This window comes from Python bivittatus, unplaced genomic scaffold (genome assembly GCF_059951505.1).
Source record: "Python bivittatus isolate LINGU-HERP-01145 unplaced genomic scaffold, Pbiv_v1 ctg000330_np1212, whole genome shotgun sequence".
Lineage (NCBI taxonomy): Eukaryota > Metazoa > Chordata > Lepidosauria > Squamata > Pythonidae > Python > Python bivittatus.
This window is the reverse complement of record NW_028277058.1, coordinates 31585136-31606380: the sequence shown is the minus strand read 5'-3', so window position 1 is coordinate 31606380 and position 21245 is coordinate 31585136. Positions and strand designations below refer to the sequence as shown.

The following is a 21245-nucleotide window of genomic DNA, read 5'->3' as shown; positions in this document are numbered from 1 at the left end:
TCAGGCTTAAAATTATGACACCAAGTCTTTCTAGTTATTGTTTATTTTGACCACCAGTGACAGCCCAAACAAAACAAGTTTTTATTGTCCTACACTGCCACGTGAATAAAGTTTCACAATGTTTTATTATCAGACATTCAGTCCATGATTCATCTACTCAGTAAGACCAAGCTTTTTCTTCAAAGAATCTGGCATCTCAGGTGGAGGTGGACGAGGAAGCTTGAAATAAACTTTCACGGAGTCATAGATGAACCACTGTAGTGCTGTCAGGGTACCAATCATGATGATACGGGCAAACAGACCCTTCCATACTCCTAGTGAAAAATACAACAGTGTTAGTAACTGGAAGCATTCATGGATTCTCTTAAGAAAAACTTTTGATACTTGCCTTTAAATCCCAGCCTCTTCAGCACTGCCAGAGCTGAACTGCCTTTTTCTTTGTTCAATACAGACACCACAGAATCAGCAGGATGTGAGACAATGGCACAGAAGACACCCGCTGAAAAGAATTAATTTTAAATTATTTGTTAGTGTATTATGGTTACAGGTAGTCCTTGGGTTATGACAGCAATTGGGACTGGGATTGCCCTTGCTAAATGATGTGGTCGTAAAGCATGATGTTATGTGACCGCATTGCTTAGCAATGGCAGTCCTGGCTGCCGTCATAACCCCAGGACTGCATAGGTCATTAAGCAGGAAGAGGTGGGAGTCTCAGGTATGGAGCGCAGGTGGGTCTGCTGGTGCCATGGCCAGGTGCTAGGAACTGCGGATGGGGTAGTGAGGGCAGTGGGCACGCACTGGGGAGTGCAGCTGGGCTAGTGAGGGTTGGAGGTGGGCAAGGGCAGCGGGTGGGTGGGAGAATGCTGCACAAGTGTGGCCAGATGCTACAGAATGTGGGTTGGAGGATGCTGCAGGCGGGTGCACGCTACTGAGTACGAGATCCCTAGGATCTCGTACTCTGTAGTTGGGCTCCCTGAGAGAAAAAGCAGTGGGAGCAACTTACAGGAGCGACTTGCAACCTTCCCTGATGGCTTCCCCATGGACTTTGCTTGTGGGAAGCCGGCAGGGAAGGTAGCAAATCATGATCACGTGACCGCAGCTTGCTGTGATGTTGTAATTGTGAGGATGCTGCAACGGCCAGTCCCCCTCATTCAGCTCTGTCATAATTTTGAACAGTTGCTGAACGAGTGGTCGTAACTCGAGGACTACCTGTATAGAAACACAATGTCTGAGTAACTAATTCAGAGAATTCTTTTACTTTCGGGAGCATGCACATACATTTCTCAATACTTTAGGAAAGTCTGTGTTTACTGACTACAATGGCTTCAGGCTACAAAGGAATCTGTTAAAAAACAGAAAACTACTCTACATACATTAAGGTATGAACAGATCTTTTTAAGTGGTGCTTCAGTGGCTTTATATTAAGATTAAATTTCCCTGTTACTGCAACAACTATTCATCCTTATTAAAGTTATTAGCCATTAGCCAAACTGAAAATTAGCATATTATGTTGTATCATATTTGAAAAAGCTGGCTATTGCAACTATCACTATTACAATTTTTTTGAAAGTTGAGAAATGTTTCCTTACCAATATAGCCTGCTATAAATGTAACAACCAGCTGTTCTGGTTTTGAACATTCACTCCTTGGTTTGGGAACAACATATTTGTAAAGGGCTTCCACAGTTCTTTCAAAGCAGGCAAACTTCATCATCGTGTATGGAATCTGCCTCATCCACAGTGGAGCAACTCCTTTGTAGAAACTGCAAAATAATAGGAAATTAGGAAACTTTCTTCAGCTTTAATTGAAGGAAATTATAAATTAAACACTTACTTCTACTGTCCCACAATTAAACTCCGAAAAGAAGAGGTTTAAATTTAGTGATGGATACATTTCCATGCAGAACATTCAGAACCAATTATTAGCATTTGCAGAAAGCCTGGTGAGATCTGTGCTACCAGATTAGCCTGAGTGAAAGGGAATCTACAACAACCAATAGTCAACTCAAACCCTTTGGGCACAGTGAGCAAAATCATGCCAAAGGCTGTCAAACTCTAGTTTTTAGTAGTCTGTTAGAGATCAGATACAATTCAGAAGCTCAATAAAATTAAAATAATTAGAGAATGTTAATTTTTACAAAGACAAAAAGAACAGACATAGAAGTCCTTCTTGGCTTTAACTGCAAAAACAATTTAGCTCCCTTTTATAAAATGTCCACATTCCAGCCAAATTCTGATAGGAGAAAATGACATACAGTACAGCCATTTCTATCAGAATATAACCAGCTAGAATGAAGGTATATTATTCTTACATGCCAATGACTCAAGCATCTTTGACTGTGCAACCATAAAGTTGCTGATCCCTCTTAGCTGGAGCTACTTATGACAAAATGTATAAGCAGAACTCAGCAGAGACACCAAACAAAGATGGATCTAAGGGAGCATGTTGGCTCATACTGTTTCAGAACTGTTGCAATATAATTTGAACATGTCCTTAACTTGCCACTATGATAGATTAATAATTCACATACAATGAACCTGTATAGGAAATTTCAAATACTTACGCCCAAAGACGTTCTTCTGCAAACATTTTGGGGACTGCTTGCCTCAATGTATTAGCATATCCAGGCTGTGTCTGAATGCGAACCTTAGCAGCTTCCATTGGAGCCAAAGCAATATCAGCAAAGAATTCTGCACTGGCAGATGCAGCTAAATACAATGACGTACGCCACATATATGCATTTTCCTAAAATAGTGTAGCAAATCAGAAATAGTCATAAAACTTCTACTGGACAAATCACAAGAAAATGAAGTTATGCTAGGTCTAAGAGGTGCAAATAAGAGCTTACCTCTCCCAAAATGTTACCATAGAGGACTTTGAAAACTTCATAAAAACCAAATTTGCAAAGTCCTTGCATGGAATAGCCAAAAAAAGTTGGAGCCCATCCCTTTGCTAAGCCACGAACACCATCTTCTTTGATAGTAACTGAAAATCCATTGAAGATGCTCTTATATTTTTGAGGATCCACCTAAACAAGTTTTAAAAAGTCAGTTAAAATAAGCAACATTATAAATGATTGCATACAGATAGTACTCACTGAATAACCACTCATTCAGCAACCGAAGTTATGGCGCTGAACAAGGGACTTACAACAGGTTCTCATAGTTGTGGCTCTCATAGTGCCCCTGCAGTCATGTGATCGTGATTCAGGCACTTGGCAACCAGCTTGCAATGCTGATGTCACAGCATCTCATGGTCACATGACTGCCATTTGCAACCTTCATTGCCTGCTTCCAAAAGCAAAGTCAACGGGGAAGCTGGCAGGTCGTCACAAATGGAGATCACATGACCGTGGGACGCTGCAACCATGTGGGATTTGCCTAACAATAGCAACTGGGACTGCCGCAACTGCCATCATAAATTGGTGCCGTCACATGATGTCATGCTTTATGATCACATTGCTTAGCAATGGACTTGCTGATCCCAATTACCATCATTAAGAGAGGACTACCTGTATTATACAGTTTAAATGTGCAGATACACAAACCACAGTAATGATAGAAGCCTCATTAAAGAGAAGTTAGAACCTGTATCAAATGGCTAACAGACTAGAAGGAAGGGAAAGATCAGATAGTAACGTTTAATTGCAAGGTAAAGTTAGGGAACATCAGGAAAGGCTTTGCTGAAACAGAGAACAAAAAGAAAAAAAAAGTGAAAAGCAATGGGAAAGTACAGAGCTTGGAAGTTTTGAAGCTGCTAAAATATATGAAATATAAAACATAAATAGGAAAATTTAACTACTGTCCTAATTGTCTTATCAGCATACTGCAATACCTCCTAGTTGTTGAGACTGTGGGCAACAGTATGTTGGCTTGCAAGGTAGTTTCTAGATTAGAGATCCTTGTTTATATACAATAGTGTAAGCATGCTTAGGGTAAAACTGGCCTTTGCTTGTGATGTACTGGCCAAGATGAGCCAAAATTGACTGATATTATGTTTTTAGTGTAAGCAGAGAATGATGAGTGTCATGAGGGTGATTAAGGCTGATAATGCTTTTTAGCTAAGAACAGACCAGTTTATGTGAAAATCTCACTTAATCAAAACTATGTTGGGTAGTGATGGTCAATATACATAAACCCATGTTGTGATGTCCATGTTCTATGGAAGATTGCAACTTAGAATACAAAAGTCTATGGTAAAGAACATGAATCAACACATTAAATTAATGAAAGAAAAATAGGTTTTCTGGGTATGAAACTAAAAGAGAGCGTAATGAAAGTAATTTGAGATACTGAGTTGATTAAAACATCCATGAAAGTAGATACTTTATTATTTATAAAAGGGTTAATTTTTATGTTAACTAGACTGTTGAGGTACCTATGAAAGTAATAATTTAGTGGCTGGTGATAGATGCATATTACACTCTATTAAATGGTAATAATAAAATAATCAGGAATATATTTTGGGGAAAAACTGAGCAACATTCTGAATAACTGTGGAACCAATTATTCTATCACATGACATGACTGGATGGGCAGGAACAATTTAAGATTGTACAGAAAAGTGACTGGTCCATTTCAAGACCCAAGAATGAATGACAATAGTGATTATTTGGTGAGCATCTGCTTAGAAACAGGTCTATATTGTTTTAAGCAAAATCCTCATACTAAGGATTGTACATACATTAACCTTGCATTAGTGAAAGAATATGGTATTTTTATGGAAATATGAATTCAAAAGTGTTAAAACAGAAAGACAGGTATCATAATGGAGAGTATTAATATTAAGTGAAAAATGTCATTCCTAATATTTAGGAAAACTATGCATAAATCCTTAAATGCCATGAAACAATGGAAATGTCTTAGCAATTATTCTTGGTTTACCTAAGTATGATAAAAAGTGAACTGTTCAATATCCTAAAATACTTTATTGATAAAACATAGTATTGTTTAGATATTCAATCTCTCTGTTCCTACCTTCCTACCTCATGCCGCCCTGCACTGATTTGTTCCATTTCACTTTCCTCTTACTTTCTGGCTTTTCTGACTTCAGTGTAAGCAGGATTACATTTTCTGCAATATGTGTTTGGATCACAAAGTAGTAAAAAAGATTCCTCAAGATATTTAGCTGCTTTAGAAAAACAGAATAGCTGGAATTAATTCTGTGAAGTTAAATTCTTGTAAGGTTTCTAAGCAGCTGTAGTTATCTACTGAGATTAGCTATTTTAAAATCTTATATTTAATGTAATCTTATACAACCACACATTAGAAATATATAGTGATTCATGATTTTAAGAACTGAGAATTCATCCTAATTCCAGTATTTGCATGGTTATTATAGACTTCATTTGTCTTTTTTACCACCTCAAAATTGCCAAGCATGGGTGCAATATTTATTTATTCAAGTTTTGATGCCCTCCAACCCCAACCAACTTTGGGCAGCTCAGAATGTAAATATTATCAACCTAGTTTCACAATGAAGATTTATCCTTTATACTGCATTTGGGTTACAGTTGCACAGTGTTTGGCTTGGAAGCATATGTCTGAATAATTAAGTTACAGAGTTTTCAACTGTTTATGATCATATCAATAGCACATACCAACTATTACTACTGTCTTCTCAAAAACCACATACTGCAAATTTGGTTCAGTTCAGAACAGTTATGAGAAATATTTGTTTTAATGCATGCTTAAAATGACTATTATGTAATTGATCAATATTACTTTATATTCTAGTGTGTCCTTCCTGCATTTATCAGAGTTAAAAGCAACAGAAGTATCTTACTGGAATTCAGCATCTTATTCCAGGAGAAAGTTAAGCTTCTAATATTTGGCAATATACAAACCTGAATGCGACACTTCACTAAATCCAAAGGTACGACTGCTGTATGTGTCAGACCACAACTTAACACTCCACCAAAGCCACAGAGAGCATAAAACTTGAGTGATCCATATTCACAACTATATTCTTCTGTAGTAAAGAAAAGACACACCATGCTGTTAAGCAGATCACATGCAAGGCTAAAACTTTGGTGAAATATACATCTTCATTTGATTAGTAAGATATCACACTTTAGCATGCTATGTAATTCACTTCATCTGACATGCAAATCCAACCTGAATTCGGCATTTAACAAGATCTAAGGGAACCAATGCTGTATGTGTTGTACCACAACTAATAATTCCACCAAGTCCACAAAGAATGAAGAATCTGCCAGAGCCATATGCACAGCTATATTGTTCTGCTTAAAAATAGAAATACAAAGAAGTTGGCATACAAAGTGATATCTATTTGCATCTCATGTTTAAAATTATTTAGCATGTTTTCCTCTTTTCACATTCTCAGCATAATTAAAACATGATCTCAATTTGCCCATAAATTGAACCAGGTACAAGCAAGGACACCCTTGTTATTCATATATTAAACTATGTTAGGCAATAGGTTTTATTAGGTTTCAAAAGGACATCATCTTCAGAGTGAGTGATGAAACTGGGTGTCAGAACCTTGCAATCCAGCACTGCTAGTTTGCTTGCTTAGTTTCTGCCATCATAGTAGCGGGAGGGGGGGGGGGGATGGAATGTGAACTGTTAGGCGCAGATGGGTTGTTATCTGGCACCCAGGACTTCCAAGGTCGTACCAACCTGGGAACCTGAGGACCTTGTCAACATGCGCGGAAGAGATTCAAAGACAGAAGGTGGGGGTGAAGTGGGAACGAAGTAAAATTAAGTTTTGGTGCATGCCGGACTCAGTTCCAGCTATGCTTTAGAGCTGCAGGCTACTTTCCAATACATGAACTTTTCTTTGGACCTGTATTGGTTTCAATGGGAATTGCTTTCATTGGGAACTGAGTACTGCAGTTCTTACGTATAGCTGGAGCAGACTTTTGGATTTTGCCCGAAACGCAAGTTAACTGATGAAAATCCGTTGGAATTGTGTGAGCTAGAGATGGCAGATGAAAGTATCAAGGCGGATGTTGTTTGGGATGCAGAAGAAATTAGTCAGGAATCTTGTAGAAATGGATTGATCCATTCCAGACCATGCCAATTTAGTTAATTCTTGGTGTAGTTTGGCAATTCTCTGGAAATCAGTTCTCTAAACTGGAAGCCTACACTTCTGGACATGTTGTAACATATCTGGAAAACAATGTCCTTAACATCACAAACTGCTTCTAGTCTGGAGGTTAACTCCTGAAAACATGCAAGATCACCACCTGAATGGCTAGGTGAGATTCTCCGGAGGAACAAAACATGCTTTGCCTACATCTAAAATTAAACCTTTATAAATCATAATCTATTGAGTAGGATGCTGCTCAAAAAAAGATAAAAGTTTTCAAGGAAAATTATCAAATAATATTTAACATGTGAATACAATTTAAATTATACCATAAATATCATTCATGAAAAAATAAACAAAATATAATTAATCATCAATTTATTTTAATGCAGTACCTTTCTACTGCATTATGGAGCTTTATTCTCAATCAAGAGGTATTCATGAATAGATGTATAAAGCAGAACAGAAAGTACTGAACAAAGTGGTACAGACTCTGAAATTTCTATAAACCAAAACAGTTATAAACCAAAACAGCACTGCTATGAACAACATTTACTGTTACAATTCACCACTAAAATTACTTCTATCTACATTAATTTTTATATAGGCATGTATATTTTTAAAAAGTACAAATGCCAACTGAAGCGAGTGCCTCTAAAAGCCACATGAGGGTCTGCAAGATTCAACAGTTTTGCTTTAACAGAGTAACATGGATGACCCTTGAAATTTAATAATCTAATAGGCTTCAGTGTAAATAAAACTGACATGGCATTTGTTGAAATAACAAACATTTAAAAATATGTTACTCTTTTAAGTTCAGTGCTTTAATACTGCAATAAATATTGGTTATTGTAAAACTTACATATTATGAACAAATGTAGCATTTCTTAAAAAAAAAAAAAGAAATCACAACTCAATGTCCCATAGATATACCATCAATTTAACTGTGACCTTCAGAATCTGATTCTCAGCATTAGCGTTGTAAGAGAGGAAACCTGTGCTAACTAGTTACAATGGAAACAATTCATTTTCTTCCATCCAGGGATTTTTCTTGCAGTAGCATCCTGTGCAGCTTAAACCACGGTGACCTGATAATTTCCTGCTAGATTAAAAGCAGGTCAGTCTCAAGGTCGCAGATTAAGGGCCCTTCTCATTCTAAGCCAGGTCGGGGTCCTAAAAGAACCACCCAGGGCTTCAGCGTCGGAAAGGCAAAGCAATTGGTCCTCGTTTAGGTTTCATAACTTGGCCAAGGGCTCGGTGACCTTACTTGTCCTCAAGAAGGTTCCACCTAGATCCCCTTCCACTGAGCCCGTGCCACTGAAGGAACAGGCGCTCGAAGGAGAGGCTGAGACCCTCCCAAGGAAGGAATGCCCTTTCCCGACCACTCACGCCTCACCTTCTGCGGAAGCGGCTGCCAGGCTCCGCCGAGTGCACGAGACCTCTTCCGATTTAATCAGGCGCTTCCTCGGGCTGGAGCTGTCCTGGTGCAACTGTAGCTGAGGAGCGTGGAATGGATTGAGCCGCACAAGCGGCGCGACAGTCGAGAACATGGCGGCAGGAAACTTCAAACGCGAGAAACACAGTGGTGGTTAGCAGCAATCCTTCTCGCGCAGAACATTCACCACGGCGCGGCCAGGGACGGACTCCCTCCCGCCACAGTGTAGGGATGAGAAATATTAGGCTCCCTGACAGGCCCCTCTGCAATTTACCTCCTAAAATGGCGGAACACCCGTACGCCCTCGACCCACTCCTCGACCGGCGATCCTTCTAAAAGGCCGAAAATCACCCTTCCTCAATGACTTTGTCCTTCTCTGACGCAAGGGGCGGGGCAACCGGTCGGAAAATCGTGCTGCGATTGGGCGGCAAAGCCCTTGAATGTACGTCATTTCCCTGACTTGCTCAAGAACCCCCCTCTTCGGAAGCTCATTTGCTGATGGTTCGCCCCGCTTTTAGTACGTCGTGATTAAGGATAGTGATGAGGTTACATTCAACGTCATTTAGAATTTGACCCAGATTTACAAAAGGTCGGCTGGCCCTCGGCTCTGGCTGTGTCCTGGAAGGCCAATCCTGGCACCACGCCTATCATATACCGACTTCCTCCACTGCTCCGCTAGTAGCATTAACCTCCGTCAGGGACAAAGTCGTCGGGAGGACGGTGCCACCGCCGGGTACTAGGGAAACTGCCGCTGTAGCGGCGGTGAATTCCGTTTCTTCACACCGGAAGGTCGACCTGAAGAAGGTGTAACAAGCACTGAGGCGGAGCGGAGAAGGTCATGCAAAGTGCCCAGGACAACACAACTTGGTCGGGGATTCCTGGCTGCCGCGGTACCAAAAGGATTCAGGTAACCGCGGCTGTCAGGATCACGAAAGGTGGTTCCTCTGCTGGAGAATTTCTCGGGTCGAGCAGTCTGATTTAGCATAGCACATTTGCAAGACCCATACATCTGCAAAAATTTGATACAGTGAATTAAGATTGTGGACTGTAAAGTCACTAACACTAGTATAGATATATTCAATTATGACCATAGAACACTATGTGTCAGACTTAATCTCACATCATCCATATAGGACTAATATATGCATCCATGCATACACACACACAACATATATTATACACACACACACACAACTATACAATTAGAGTGTGTGTATAGAGCTCAAGGTGGCATGGATAAAATTGTGTGCTTTCCCCCTAACTACCTGGAAAATAGGATAAGCTTAAATAATGAAATTTAAGTGAAAAAAGCTCACCTCTATAGCTGCAAATTTTAAATTTTGATCTCACCATATTTTTGCATACCTCTCTTTTTCTGACAGAGTTCTTCAAATTGTTTTGAACACTTTGACAATTCATTAAGCAGATTGTACAATAAAATTGTATGATCAAAACATTCTTCATGTAAAGTTGTTTCATTTTACCTTTGCTGTTTTAGAAAAAGTGTATAATAAAGTGAAAAGGCTTGAATTATGGAAAGTTGCATGGAGTTGAAGGTTGGTTGGCAAATGTGATAAAAGTGGTATATGATGAAAATAAATCATGTTCACGAATAAATGGAATGTTTAGTGAATTATTTGCATTGATGGATAAATGTATAGGGAATGCTTGAGGTGACATTAAAAGTGTGTTGGTTGGGGATATGGCTGCATATACTTTCATATGCAGGCAATGCCATGTTGAGAACTCAAATGACTTCCAGTGACCGTTAGACAGAATGATCTGAACATTAATACATCAAAGAACAAGATACTTATATTTGATAAAGAAAATGGGGTGAATAATTACAAGTTATACATAAATGCAAAAAAACCTAGAGCAAGCCAGTGAATTTTGTATACAATGAACCTTGTTTACAAAAGAAGGAAAAATGGGGAAATGTTAAGACAAGCAAATGCTTGCAGATGGGTAGTGGGTAGTATGTGGTCTGTTGCAAGGAATGTTTGTTGAAAGAAAAATAGCTGTGTGTGAGTGTGTGCTTCTGCCTACTTTGTTAAATGGACATGACAAGTATGTCAAGACTCACTTGGAGTCAGGCAGCATATAAATATAATAATGATAATGATAACCCCCAATGAGGCACTACCTTGATGTGGTTGTGGGGCTTGTGTGCTCCGAGGAAGATGAGAGCTATGCCAGAGGTTCAACAATACTGGGCAGATCTCATCAGAGGAGCCAGATGAAGAGTGTTTCTCCCATAAACAATATGGTGAGACATAATTTACAGAAACCCATACTGGATCGGTTGTTGCCTGGGTCAACAAGGATCGCACTAGGTGTTCTAGTTCCTGGACATCTGGTGACAAGTGGGCTACAGGACTCAGGACTGTTGGCTGAGCAGCCAGGGCCAGCAGCTGCAGAACTACCTGTCACAAATATAGAAAGACTGAAAACAAACAAATAATGATCTGCTATTACAAATCATGTCCAAAGAGAAGAGGATATCTGAAAAGAATGCACCACTTCTGGAAAGAACAACATCCAGAATCAGAAATAACAGAAAAGAGGCTAGCAGATCAACATCAATTTATAACACAAAATAAACTATTCACAGAAGTAGATTTGGAAAAATTGCAAAAGTCTACTCAGGGCAAAGAAATCGAAGCCTTGCCAGAAATAGCTTAGACAGAACAGCCTTCTTCTCAGAAAGAACAAAGCCCTCTAACTAAAAACCAAGAGGAATTGAAGCAAAGAATAACTGAGCATCTAGAACAGCATAAAAACAGAATAAGATTGCCTGCATTGAAGCTTGTTACAAAGAAGTAGCTAGCACTACTTCTTTGCTAACTAGTATTAAACAATGCCAATAGTGTAATATCAAATATAAGCACCAGCGCACTGCAAGAAACAAACCAACTGATGTACAGCACAACTGCAGTTATAACCTTGGATATCTTGGATGCAAAATCAGCAAACAAGAAAAAAAGCCAAACAGTGCACCACCAAAATGGAAGATCAGGTTGGAAAATAGGATCAGCATGCTAAGGTCAGATGCAAGCAAGCTAGAACAGATGAAAGAAAAGAAGCTGAAGAACAAGAAGACCAAAGATCAAGAAATATCATCTAGAAACAAGGAAGATCAAGGAAGCACTGGAAATGATAAAGCAGCAAATAACAGCCATAGCCAAGAAGATCAGTAGATACAAAGCTTGAATTGTACACTACAGGCAGAATCTCCAATTTCAGTGAAATCAGAAATGTTTCTACCAATCCATCAATGGAGAGACTGCAATGAACCAGTGAACACCTGACAAAGAAGAAACAGTGCACTTCTGGGCACAGTTATGGGACAACCCAAAGAAATACAACAAGAATGCAGCTGGGATAAAGGAGGAAGATAAGAATAAAAAGGAAGCTGAAATGAAAGAGCTTGTAATAACAGCAGAAATGGTGGAGAAAAAGGCAAGGAAGATCAAGAATTGGTCAGCACCAGGTGAAGATGAACTGCATGGTTTTTGATTGAAACATCTAACTGCTCTGCACCCACTCATTGCCAAGCAGTTAAACAACATAGTGCAAGGAGCTGAAATTGAAGATTGGTTAACATCTGGCAAAACCTACCTGATAATGAAAGATCCAGCAAAAGGGCCAGCACTAGGCAACTAAAGGCCAATTACCTGCTTACCAACAACTTTCAAATTGCTAACTGATGTGGTACCTGATGCAGTCCAACAGCATCTAGTTGAAAACAAGCTCTTTCCATCTGAGCAGAAAGGAAACTGCCTAAACAGCATAGGGACAAAAGATCAGCTCCTAATTGACACAATGATTTTGGAAAACTGTAAGAGAAGGAAGACCAACTTGAATGTAGCTTGGATTGATTACAGGAAGGCATTTGACTCCCTGCCACATGATTGGATAATCAAGTGCCTAGAAATAGCAAGAGTCAGTAGAAACATCAGAAGCTTTGTGCAAAGATTAGTGGCACAATGGAAGGCACAGTTGCTGGTCAATGGTAATAGACTGTAAGAGGTTAACATCAAGAGAGGAATGTTTCAAGGAGACTTACTGTCACCACTACTATTTGTCATTGCATTGATTCCTCTGTTAACAATACTGAATAATTCAGGCCATGGCTATTAAACATCAAAAACATCTGCCAGGCTATCCCACCTCCTTTACATGGATGACTTGAAGCTGTTTGGAAAAACACCATCTGAAATGGAATCACTGCTCAACATTGTCAAAACATACAGCCAAAATATCGCAATGGAGTTTAGACTGGACAAATGTGCCACCCTTACCATCAACAGGGGGGAAATAGTAAAAACTGAAGGAATCAAGATGCCCAATGGAAATAACATCAAGAGTCTGGATGAAGATCACTACAAATACCTGGGCATCCTTCAGGCTGACAGTATCAAGCACACTGAGGTCAAGAAGAAAGTTAGTAGTGAATACATCAGAAGAGTGAAGAAGACCTTAAAGTCCAAACTCAGTGGCGTAAATACCATCAAGGTGATTAACACCTGGGCAATTCCAGTCATTAGATAAACAGCTGGAATAGTGGACTGAAATTGCCCAGCTGTTAATCACCTTGATGGTATTTATGCCATCAAGGCGACCTAAAAGCCCTGGATAGGAAGACCAGAAAAATAATGGCAGTAAATCATGCCCTTCATCCACGCAGTGATGTTGATAGACTCTACTTACCAAGGAGCATAGGTGGGCATGGAATGTTATAAGTATACCATACAGTTGAAGAAGAAAAAAGGGCATTGGAAGAATACCTGAAGGACAGTGAGAAAGATACACTGAAGTTAGTACACCATGAAGGCTTACTCAATATCAAAGAAACCAAACTGGCCTATAAGAAGGACCAAATGAAGAACAGAAAAGAGACATGGCAAGGCAAGGTATTACATGGCCAGTACACACACACACACACCCCTAGCAGGCAAAGCAGATAACAAGAAGACCTGGCAATGGCTAAGAGCAGGAAAGTTGAAGAAAGAGACAGAAGGGCTAACTCTGGCTGCACAAGACCAAGCCTTAAGAACAAATGCATATAAAGCCAGAATTGAGAACACAGGCACAGACAGCAAATGCCCCCTCTGCAAAGAAGCTGAAGAAACGGGACCACCTAGTTAGGTGCTGCAAGAAGATCGCACAGACTGACTACAAACAATGCCATGACAAAGTAGCAACAATGGTGCATTGGATTATCTGCAAGAAATACCATTTGTAAGCAAGAACTGGTGGGACCACAAAACAGACAAAGTAATAGAAAATGAAAAAACTAAAGTGCTCTGGGACTTTAAAATTCAAATAGACAAGCACCTGCAACATAACAGCCCAGACTTAACAATTGTTGATAAGAAAGACAAAAAAGTCTAGATAGTGGACACTGCAATACCTGGAGACAGCAGAATAGAAGAGAAAGAACTGGAGAAAATCACAAAATACAAAGACCTCCAAATAGAAATAGAACGACTGTGGCAAAAGAAAGCTAAGATAGTACCAATAGTAATAAGTGCCTTGGGTGCAATCCCAGAACATCCGGAGCACCACTTGAACACCACTGGCATTGACAAAATCACCATCAGTCAACTGCAAAAGGCAGCTTTTCTTGGAACAGTTTACATCCTGCAATGATACCTTTAACACTATCAAACAACAACATTTGCCTATCCCAGGTCCTTGGGAAGGACTTGATAGGTGGATAAACATGGCAAATCCAGTCTAAACAACTGGCTGACTATGCGACCAACAATAATAGTAAATAAAATGCAGTGGTAAAATAGAGAGATATAATTCAAGTCAAACAAACTGTCAAAGAAGAAAAAAACATGCATTGGTTGGTTATGTAAAAAACAGTCAAGGATAAGCACTGATGCAAGTTAAATATTGGAACTTACTGAGTGTACAGGAAACAAAATGTGAATATCGAAATAACGTAATAAAAACATGAACAGAATTCTGATAAGGAAAAGTATTACATGGTCAATTTCTACAAAAGATTGAGGGTTAAGTGAATAAAGATAAAACTTGGCAATGGTTTATAACTGGAACATCAAAAAAAGAAACCGAAGGCTTGATTTTGGCTGCTCAAGAGCAAGCTATTTAGTTCAGTCAGGGCCAGAACTGAAAAATCATCAAATGATTCAAAGTGCAGATTATGCAAAGAAGCAGAAGAAACAGTAGATCTCAGTAGATCTCAGCTCATGCAAGATCACACAAACTGACTATAAACAACAACATAACCGTTGCCAAAATGATTCACTGGAACTTCTGTAAAAATTATCATCTGCCAGTAATGAAAAATTGGTGGGAACATATGGTTGAAAAAGTAGTAGAAACTGAGTGGGTTAAAATACTGTGGGATTTCTGAATACAAACTGATAGTTTTGGTGCATAACACACCAGATTTAACTGTGGTTGAAAAGAAGAAAGTGTGGATAACTGACGTGGCAATACCAGGGGATAGTGGAATAAAAGACAAAGAATTGGAGATCATAAACAATCAAGATCTGAAAAGCAGTTGTGGTCCCAGTGGTTATCCGCATACCTTGGACAAAAAATCTGCATTGACAAAATTTCCATCTGTCAATTACTGCATGGATCTGCACATATACTATGCTGATAAATTATGACATCCTAGTTTCTTGAGATCTCAGTGTGAATAAAGGCCAACACCAACTAAAGAACTGGCAGCTGTGATTTCACGCTGTGTATATAATAGAAGTAAATTGAATGCAGTGGTAAAATAAAAACAGTCGAGAATAAATGAGCACTGACATAATTTGTATTGAGCGCAATGATGAAAGAACAGTATGAATGAAGTATGTTGAAGTGGTTTGGTTGTACAGAAATAATGACTGAATTACAAAAATATAGGAAGGAAAGGGTAAATAGGTTCAGAGGAAAGGGATCACAGAAAGTCATGGTTGGATGGAGTTTAGAATTGTAAAGTACAAAAGCAATGTATGAATTTGTGTATAGAAGTTGTGGAACCATGTTTTCAAGATAGACAGGTAGAGTGAATAATATTGTTGTAAACTAGATTTAGTAATATTTCCTCATCTTTTCTCTTATCTCCAGTCTTTAATTTCTTTTGCTCATGACTTTTTCTGTACTACAGTCAGGTCCAGAAATATTGGGACATCGACACAATTCTAACATCTTTGGCTCTATACACCACCACAATAGATTTGGAATGAAACAAACACAATGTGCTTTAACTGCAGACTGTCAGCTTTAATTTGAGGGTATGTACATCCCACTCAGGTGAACGGTGTAGGAATTACAACAGTTTGCATATGTGCCTCCCACTTGTTAAGGGACCAAAAGTAATGGGACAGAATAATAATCATAAATCAAACTTTCCCTTTTTAATACTTGGTTGCAAATCCGTTGCAGTCAGTCACAGCCTGAAGCCTGGAATGCATAGACATCACCAGACGCTGGGTTTCATCCCTGGTGATGCTCTGCCAGGCCTCTACTGCAACTGTCTTCAGTTCCTGCTTGTTCTTGGGGCATTTTCCCTTCAGTTTTGTCTTCAGCAAGTGAAATGCATGCTCAATGGGATTCAGGTCAGGTGATTGACTTGGCCATTGCATAACATTCCACTTCTGTCCCTTCAAAAACTCTTTGGTTGCTTTTGCAGTATGCTTTGGGTCATTGTCCCTCTGTACTGTGAAGCGCCGTCCAATGAGTTCTGCAGCATTTGGCTGAATGTGAGCAGATAATATTGCCCGAAACACTGCAGAAGTCATCCTGCTGCTTTTGCCAGCAGTCACATCATCAATAAATACAAGAGAACCAGTTCCATTGGCAGCCATACATGCCCACGCCATGACACTACCACCACCATGCTTCACTGCTGAGGTGGTATGCTTAGGATCATGAGCACTTCCTTTCCTTCTCCATACTCTTCTCTTCCCATCACTCTGGTACAAGTTGATCTTGGTCTCATCTGTCCATAGGATGTTCCAGAACTGTGAAGGCTTTTTTAGATGTCGTTTGGCAAACTCTAATCTGGCCTTCCTGTTTTTGAGGCTCACCAATGATTTACATCTTGTGGTGAACCCTCTGTATTCACTCTGGTGAAGTCTTCTTTTGATTGTTGACTTTGACACACATACACCTACCTCCTGGAGAGTGTTCTTGATCTGGCCAACTGTTGTGAAGGGTGTTTTCTTCACCAGGGAAAGTATTCTTCGGTCATCCACCAGAGTTGTTTTCCGTTGTCTCCCGGGTCTTTTGGTGTTGCTGAGCTCACCGGTGCATTCCTTCTTTTTGAGAATGTTCCAAACAGTTGTTTTGGCCATGCCTAATGTTCTTGCTATCTCTCTGATGGGTTTGTTTTGTTTCTTCAGCCTAATGCCTAATGCCTTGCTTCACTGATAGTGACAGCTCTTTGGATCTCATCTTGAGAGTTGACAGCAACAGATTCCACATGGAAATAGCACACTTGAAATGAACTCTGGGCCTTTTATCTGCACATTGTAATTGGGGTACTGAGGGAATATCACACGCCTGGCCATGGAACAGCTGAGAAGCCAATTGTCCCATTACTTTTGGTTCCTTAACAAGTGGGAGGCACATATGCAAACTGTTGTAATTCCTACACCGTTCACCTGAGTTGGATATACATACCCTCAAATTAAAGCTGACAGTCTGCAGTTAAGGCACATTGTGTTTGTTTCATTCCAAATCCATTGTGGTGGTGTATAGAGCCAAAGATGTTAGAATTGTGTCGATGTCCCAATATTTCTGGACCTGACTGTATGTATAATGTTACTTACCCTGAAAGAGAATAGCAGAATGCATGTATGTATATGTGTATGTATATAAAATCTCTTGATTACAGCAAGTAAACAATTGATGTATGTGTGTATGTGGAGAAAGATAGATCATGGTAATACCCATGATGCTTCCAACTACTGTATAGGAATTCATTATGGTCAGTTTTGGAAATGGCCTATTGAAAGATTATCTCAGTGACTAGAGCCTTAGTAAATGTGTGGACTACAACTGTCATGCAGAACTCCATGCCTGTAGCTCAGACTGCAGTACCATGCCTATTTTGGACAGTTCTAGATGACAACCAGCTTAATGGGATGCAGTAGCATTTGCTATGTTTGGCAAAGAACTGTTGGATGAAGAGTTATTATCTTTAGGTTTAAAATAGACTAGCCTGTTTTCTTCTTAACACATTGCTATCTCTGCTTTTATATTTGCAGATGTCAAATGGCTAGCAGAATAAAGATTCATATAAAATAATACTGCAGCAGGAATTTCCAAGGCACTACCTCCAAGCAGGAGGCAGGGTCAGGTGTGAAGACAAGAGGCATCTAGGAAAGGTTTGAGAATTCTACTCTTCCATCCTGGGGACTCAGATGGGTTCTAATTTCTTGCATCTTTAGGATAGCATACTCTTCTTTGAGGTCTGCAGGTATTCAAAGATATGTATGACTCTTCCTAGCATCTTACATACTCAACAAGTCTAGCAATTTCATTAACATAGGTTTGAATTAGTTCTCTTAAGGTTTTCAGTAGAATATTTTTGTATAAGCTATCTTAATAAATTGCAGTTTCAGTAAATGCTGGTTCAAGAGCTAGTTTGTGTTAAATAGTGCTGATACTGTTGAAGGAAAGATTTGCTACCTAAATTTAAGGTCTTTGTCACACATAATATGGTGAAAATGCAGCTGTTTGAAAGGGCATGCATAAATGTGGGCTGTTTTTCATGATAGCTGTGCTACGTGTTCCTACAGTTCAATCCAACCAACTTTGCATGCAGATATAAATATAGACATTTTTCTACTTTATTCTTGAAATCTTTACCAGGAAAATATTAACACTGCCAAACAAGGAAATGTTATATCTAAATTAATCACCTGAAAGGCAGCATGTATATATCTGAATCATCTTTATTCTTACTTTGCAAGACTTGAAAGCAACATGATTGCCATATCACCTTTGCAAAAAACATATACTCTTCACAATTTGAAAGTTTACTTCTTAACACACATTGCTATCTCTTTTATATTTGCAGATGTCAAATGGCTAGCAGAATAAAGATTTTCACGTTTTGCTAGATGATTTCATAGCAAATAGTCTGCAAATATTCTGGAATGAATTTCTCATTCTAAATAAGCCCTATTGAGTTGATTCAGTCTAGATATTCAGGATCTCAAGTTCAAATCTTTTCCTTAGCTTTTTGCAACAAAAGCTGAAATTTTCAGAGGATAAATATTCTCTTGAAATACATACCTAGTACATGCAACTTGACAACTGGACAACATAAATGGATTCTTCATGCCCTTAACTATGGCCAAAAGACTGATATTGCAGCATTGGAAAGATAAATGTATGACCCTGTTCACAGTGGACTAAAGACCTGATTGCACTTGCCACCTATGAGTGAATTGCTTATAGACGTAGACTTTGTATGGACAAGTATAATGAAATATAGGACTCATTTATACAAAATATGGGTTAAAAAATGATAGTCATAAATGTAATAGAAGTGTATACATACTTGAATATTTGGATTAGATAAGTATATATAGAATTGTAACTGTTTACTGTTATGACATACATTTTTGTCATGCTTCTTTCACTTTTTTGTAAAGCACTTTTTTTTCCCCTTTGACACTGTATCTCCATCATTGTTTTGCTCTTTTTGTTATTAATTAAAAAGCAAAAATACATAAATAAAAATACATCTTTTCCTCATGTATGCACTGTAATAGACTAAAGGCCTGGTTATTTCTTAGTGGGAGGCTTAGTTGACATCTACACATTGTTGTAGTGGACCTGTCTTTCAGGTTCTTTGCATCTGACTTGGTCTGTTTAATTCACGTACCAAGTGTTTTTTGGTTAGGGACTTACAGCAGTTCTAAAGTCAATATTTTAAATGTGTTAGACTCAGTAATTGAAGCTGTAAAAATATAATTTACAGGCAGAATATTTAATTCTAAAGAAAGTTTAACAGAACCTGTACTGACATCTACATAAATTAAAGCTGCATAGTTTTTTAGTTATTCAGAGGAAATAGAGATTTTTAAAACAAATATTCAGTTTCTTAATTTCAAAAGGGAAAATTGTGCTGTTACTTGGCAGAATAGTATCTTAATCAGTAGTTTCTCTACTATTTTTGTAATGCTGGAGAGATCTCTTAGACTATGCTCATCTCTGCATGGACAGATGATTTTGAAAACTGAATAAAATTATTCAGATGCTTCAGATCTGTGAATGCTATGGAAAAGAACATGAACTTGTAGAGATCTATTTGATATATTTTTGAAACTATGAAGTGGAACAATCCACCTGAAACCTAAATGTTTTCATGGTTTGGTGATGTAGAGAATGAAAGAATAATTCCCACAGATTTCTTCAGTTACTGAAAGATGTTAGAGATAAGAAACAGGAACCTGCTAATCAAATACGAAGTCACAACCCACACTATGTCAGCTCAGTTTTGAAAAGTTGTGAAGATTCCAGATGATGATCTTATTTTTTTCAAAAGAATAGCATGCCAGAGCAAGCAGATGATGATTGTATTGGACAAAGGATTCTTTTAGTACAGTAGTACCTCGGTTCATGAACTTAATTCGTTCCACGATTCTAGTCGCGAACCGAATCAAATTTTCCCATAAGGTTCTATGTAAATAAGGTTAATCCATTCTGAACCATGTCTTTTTTTTTTTAACCACAAAAATATGAAACAAAGTACAGTACAGTATGGAGAGAGAGAAAAGTAACCTTGCTTGACACCAAAAAGCTTCACAGCAATTGTCTGTCTGCAATCGCAATCTTGCCTAGAGGAAGCCACGACCACATGTCAGAGCAGGGAAGATGGCCGCGAGTTGTGTTCGTTGCCCGATGCGGAGTTCGTGAACAGAAGCAAGATTTTGCAAATGCTGTTTGTGAACCGAATTGTTCATGAATAGAAGCGTTCGTGAACCGAGGTATTACTGTATATCATCTAGGCACAGCTGAAGTGATCAGTAGTGGTTGATAGTAGACAAAATAGTACTTATTCCTACAACCGTGCAGCTCCAGAATGATGGGAAACATTCAAAGGAGTGACAGGGATCCACAAAAATAGTTTCATTAGCAGATCAAATTGTGATATTCCCAATTGTCCCATAGTCCTCAGATGTTAATTGGACCAGCATCGATGATCACTGTGAAAACTGGAAATAATTTTGTAAAGTTCTATTGCACAGTGAATTTTATTTATCAAATTTGTATGCCACCCAATGACTCTGGGTGGCTCACAACTAAAACAAGAAAAATACTATTAATAACAGGTGAAAAATAAAAGATGGCGAGAACAAATCAGATAAGTACGAAGCAAAGTAATTACAAATTAGTATAATTTTCAGATATTAGTATGTGGAATATTTGCAGCATTTGTACTTCAGTTGCCATATGGAAATTAAGGTTGTATGCAGTGGGTATAATATTGTGGTATAATGAAATCTGGAGTTTTCATATTATTGGAATTAATACCTGGCTAGGTATCCATAATGCCCAGGTAGATGGCATTTTCTAGAGACCCTGATTATTTCAAAGAGCAAAGCAGGGTCAGTGCAGGCTTGTGATTGGATGGAAAACCACCAAGAAATCTCATAGCTGTAAGCTACACTGAAAGTTCCTGATAGAAGGCAATATGAAATGAATTATGTACTGCTGCAAAGAACATTACATGGCTTTGTCCATGAATTTAACAAGAGGGATGTTT

The 21245-nt window shown here is 38.7% G+C and overlaps 1 protein-coding gene, 1 long non-coding RNA gene and 1 other non-coding gene across 5 annotated transcripts; 1 reads left to right on the top strand and 2 right to left on the bottom strand.

Annotated features, from left to right (window-relative positions):
* Positions 1-27: 27 nt before the first annotated feature.
* Positions 28-8914, bottom strand: SLC25A3 (solute carrier family 25 member 3). 3 transcript variants are annotated; one of them, XM_007420193.4, is made up of 8 exons: positions 8763-8914; positions 8450-8615; positions 6117-6244; positions 2849-3028; positions 2564-2745; positions 1590-1762; positions 389-499; positions 28-314 (listed from the first exon to the last, which is right to left on the bottom strand). In XM_007420193.4, the coding sequence occupies exons 2-8, from the start codon at positions 8601-8603 to the stop codon at positions 154-156; spliced, it is 1089 nt and encodes a 362-aa protein (XP_007420255.1). In that variant the 5' UTR covers positions 8604-8615; positions 8763-8914; the 3' UTR covers positions 28-153. The 3 variants fall into 3 exon arrangements, with proteins under 3 accessions (XP_007420255.1, XP_007420256.1, XP_007420257.1); XM_007420194.4 differs by lacking the exon at positions 6117-6244 and adding an exon at positions 5846-5970; XM_007420195.4 differs by having other exon boundaries at positions 6117-6241; positions 8763-8913.
* On the bottom strand, positions 2210-2447 carry LOC112540160 (small nucleolar RNA SNORA53). The gene has a single exon (XR_003084231.1). It is a non-coding gene; the product is annotated as a small nucleolar RNA SNORA53 (small nucleolar RNA).
* Positions 8915-9012: 98 nt separating the features above from the next.
* On the top strand, positions 9013-19226 carry LOC112540155 (uncharacterized). The gene is made up of 3 exons (XR_003084229.2): positions 9013-9395; positions 17734-17853; positions 18549-19226. It is a non-coding gene; the product is annotated as an uncharacterized LOC112540155 (long non-coding RNA).
* Positions 19227-21245: the final 2019 nt, after the last annotated feature.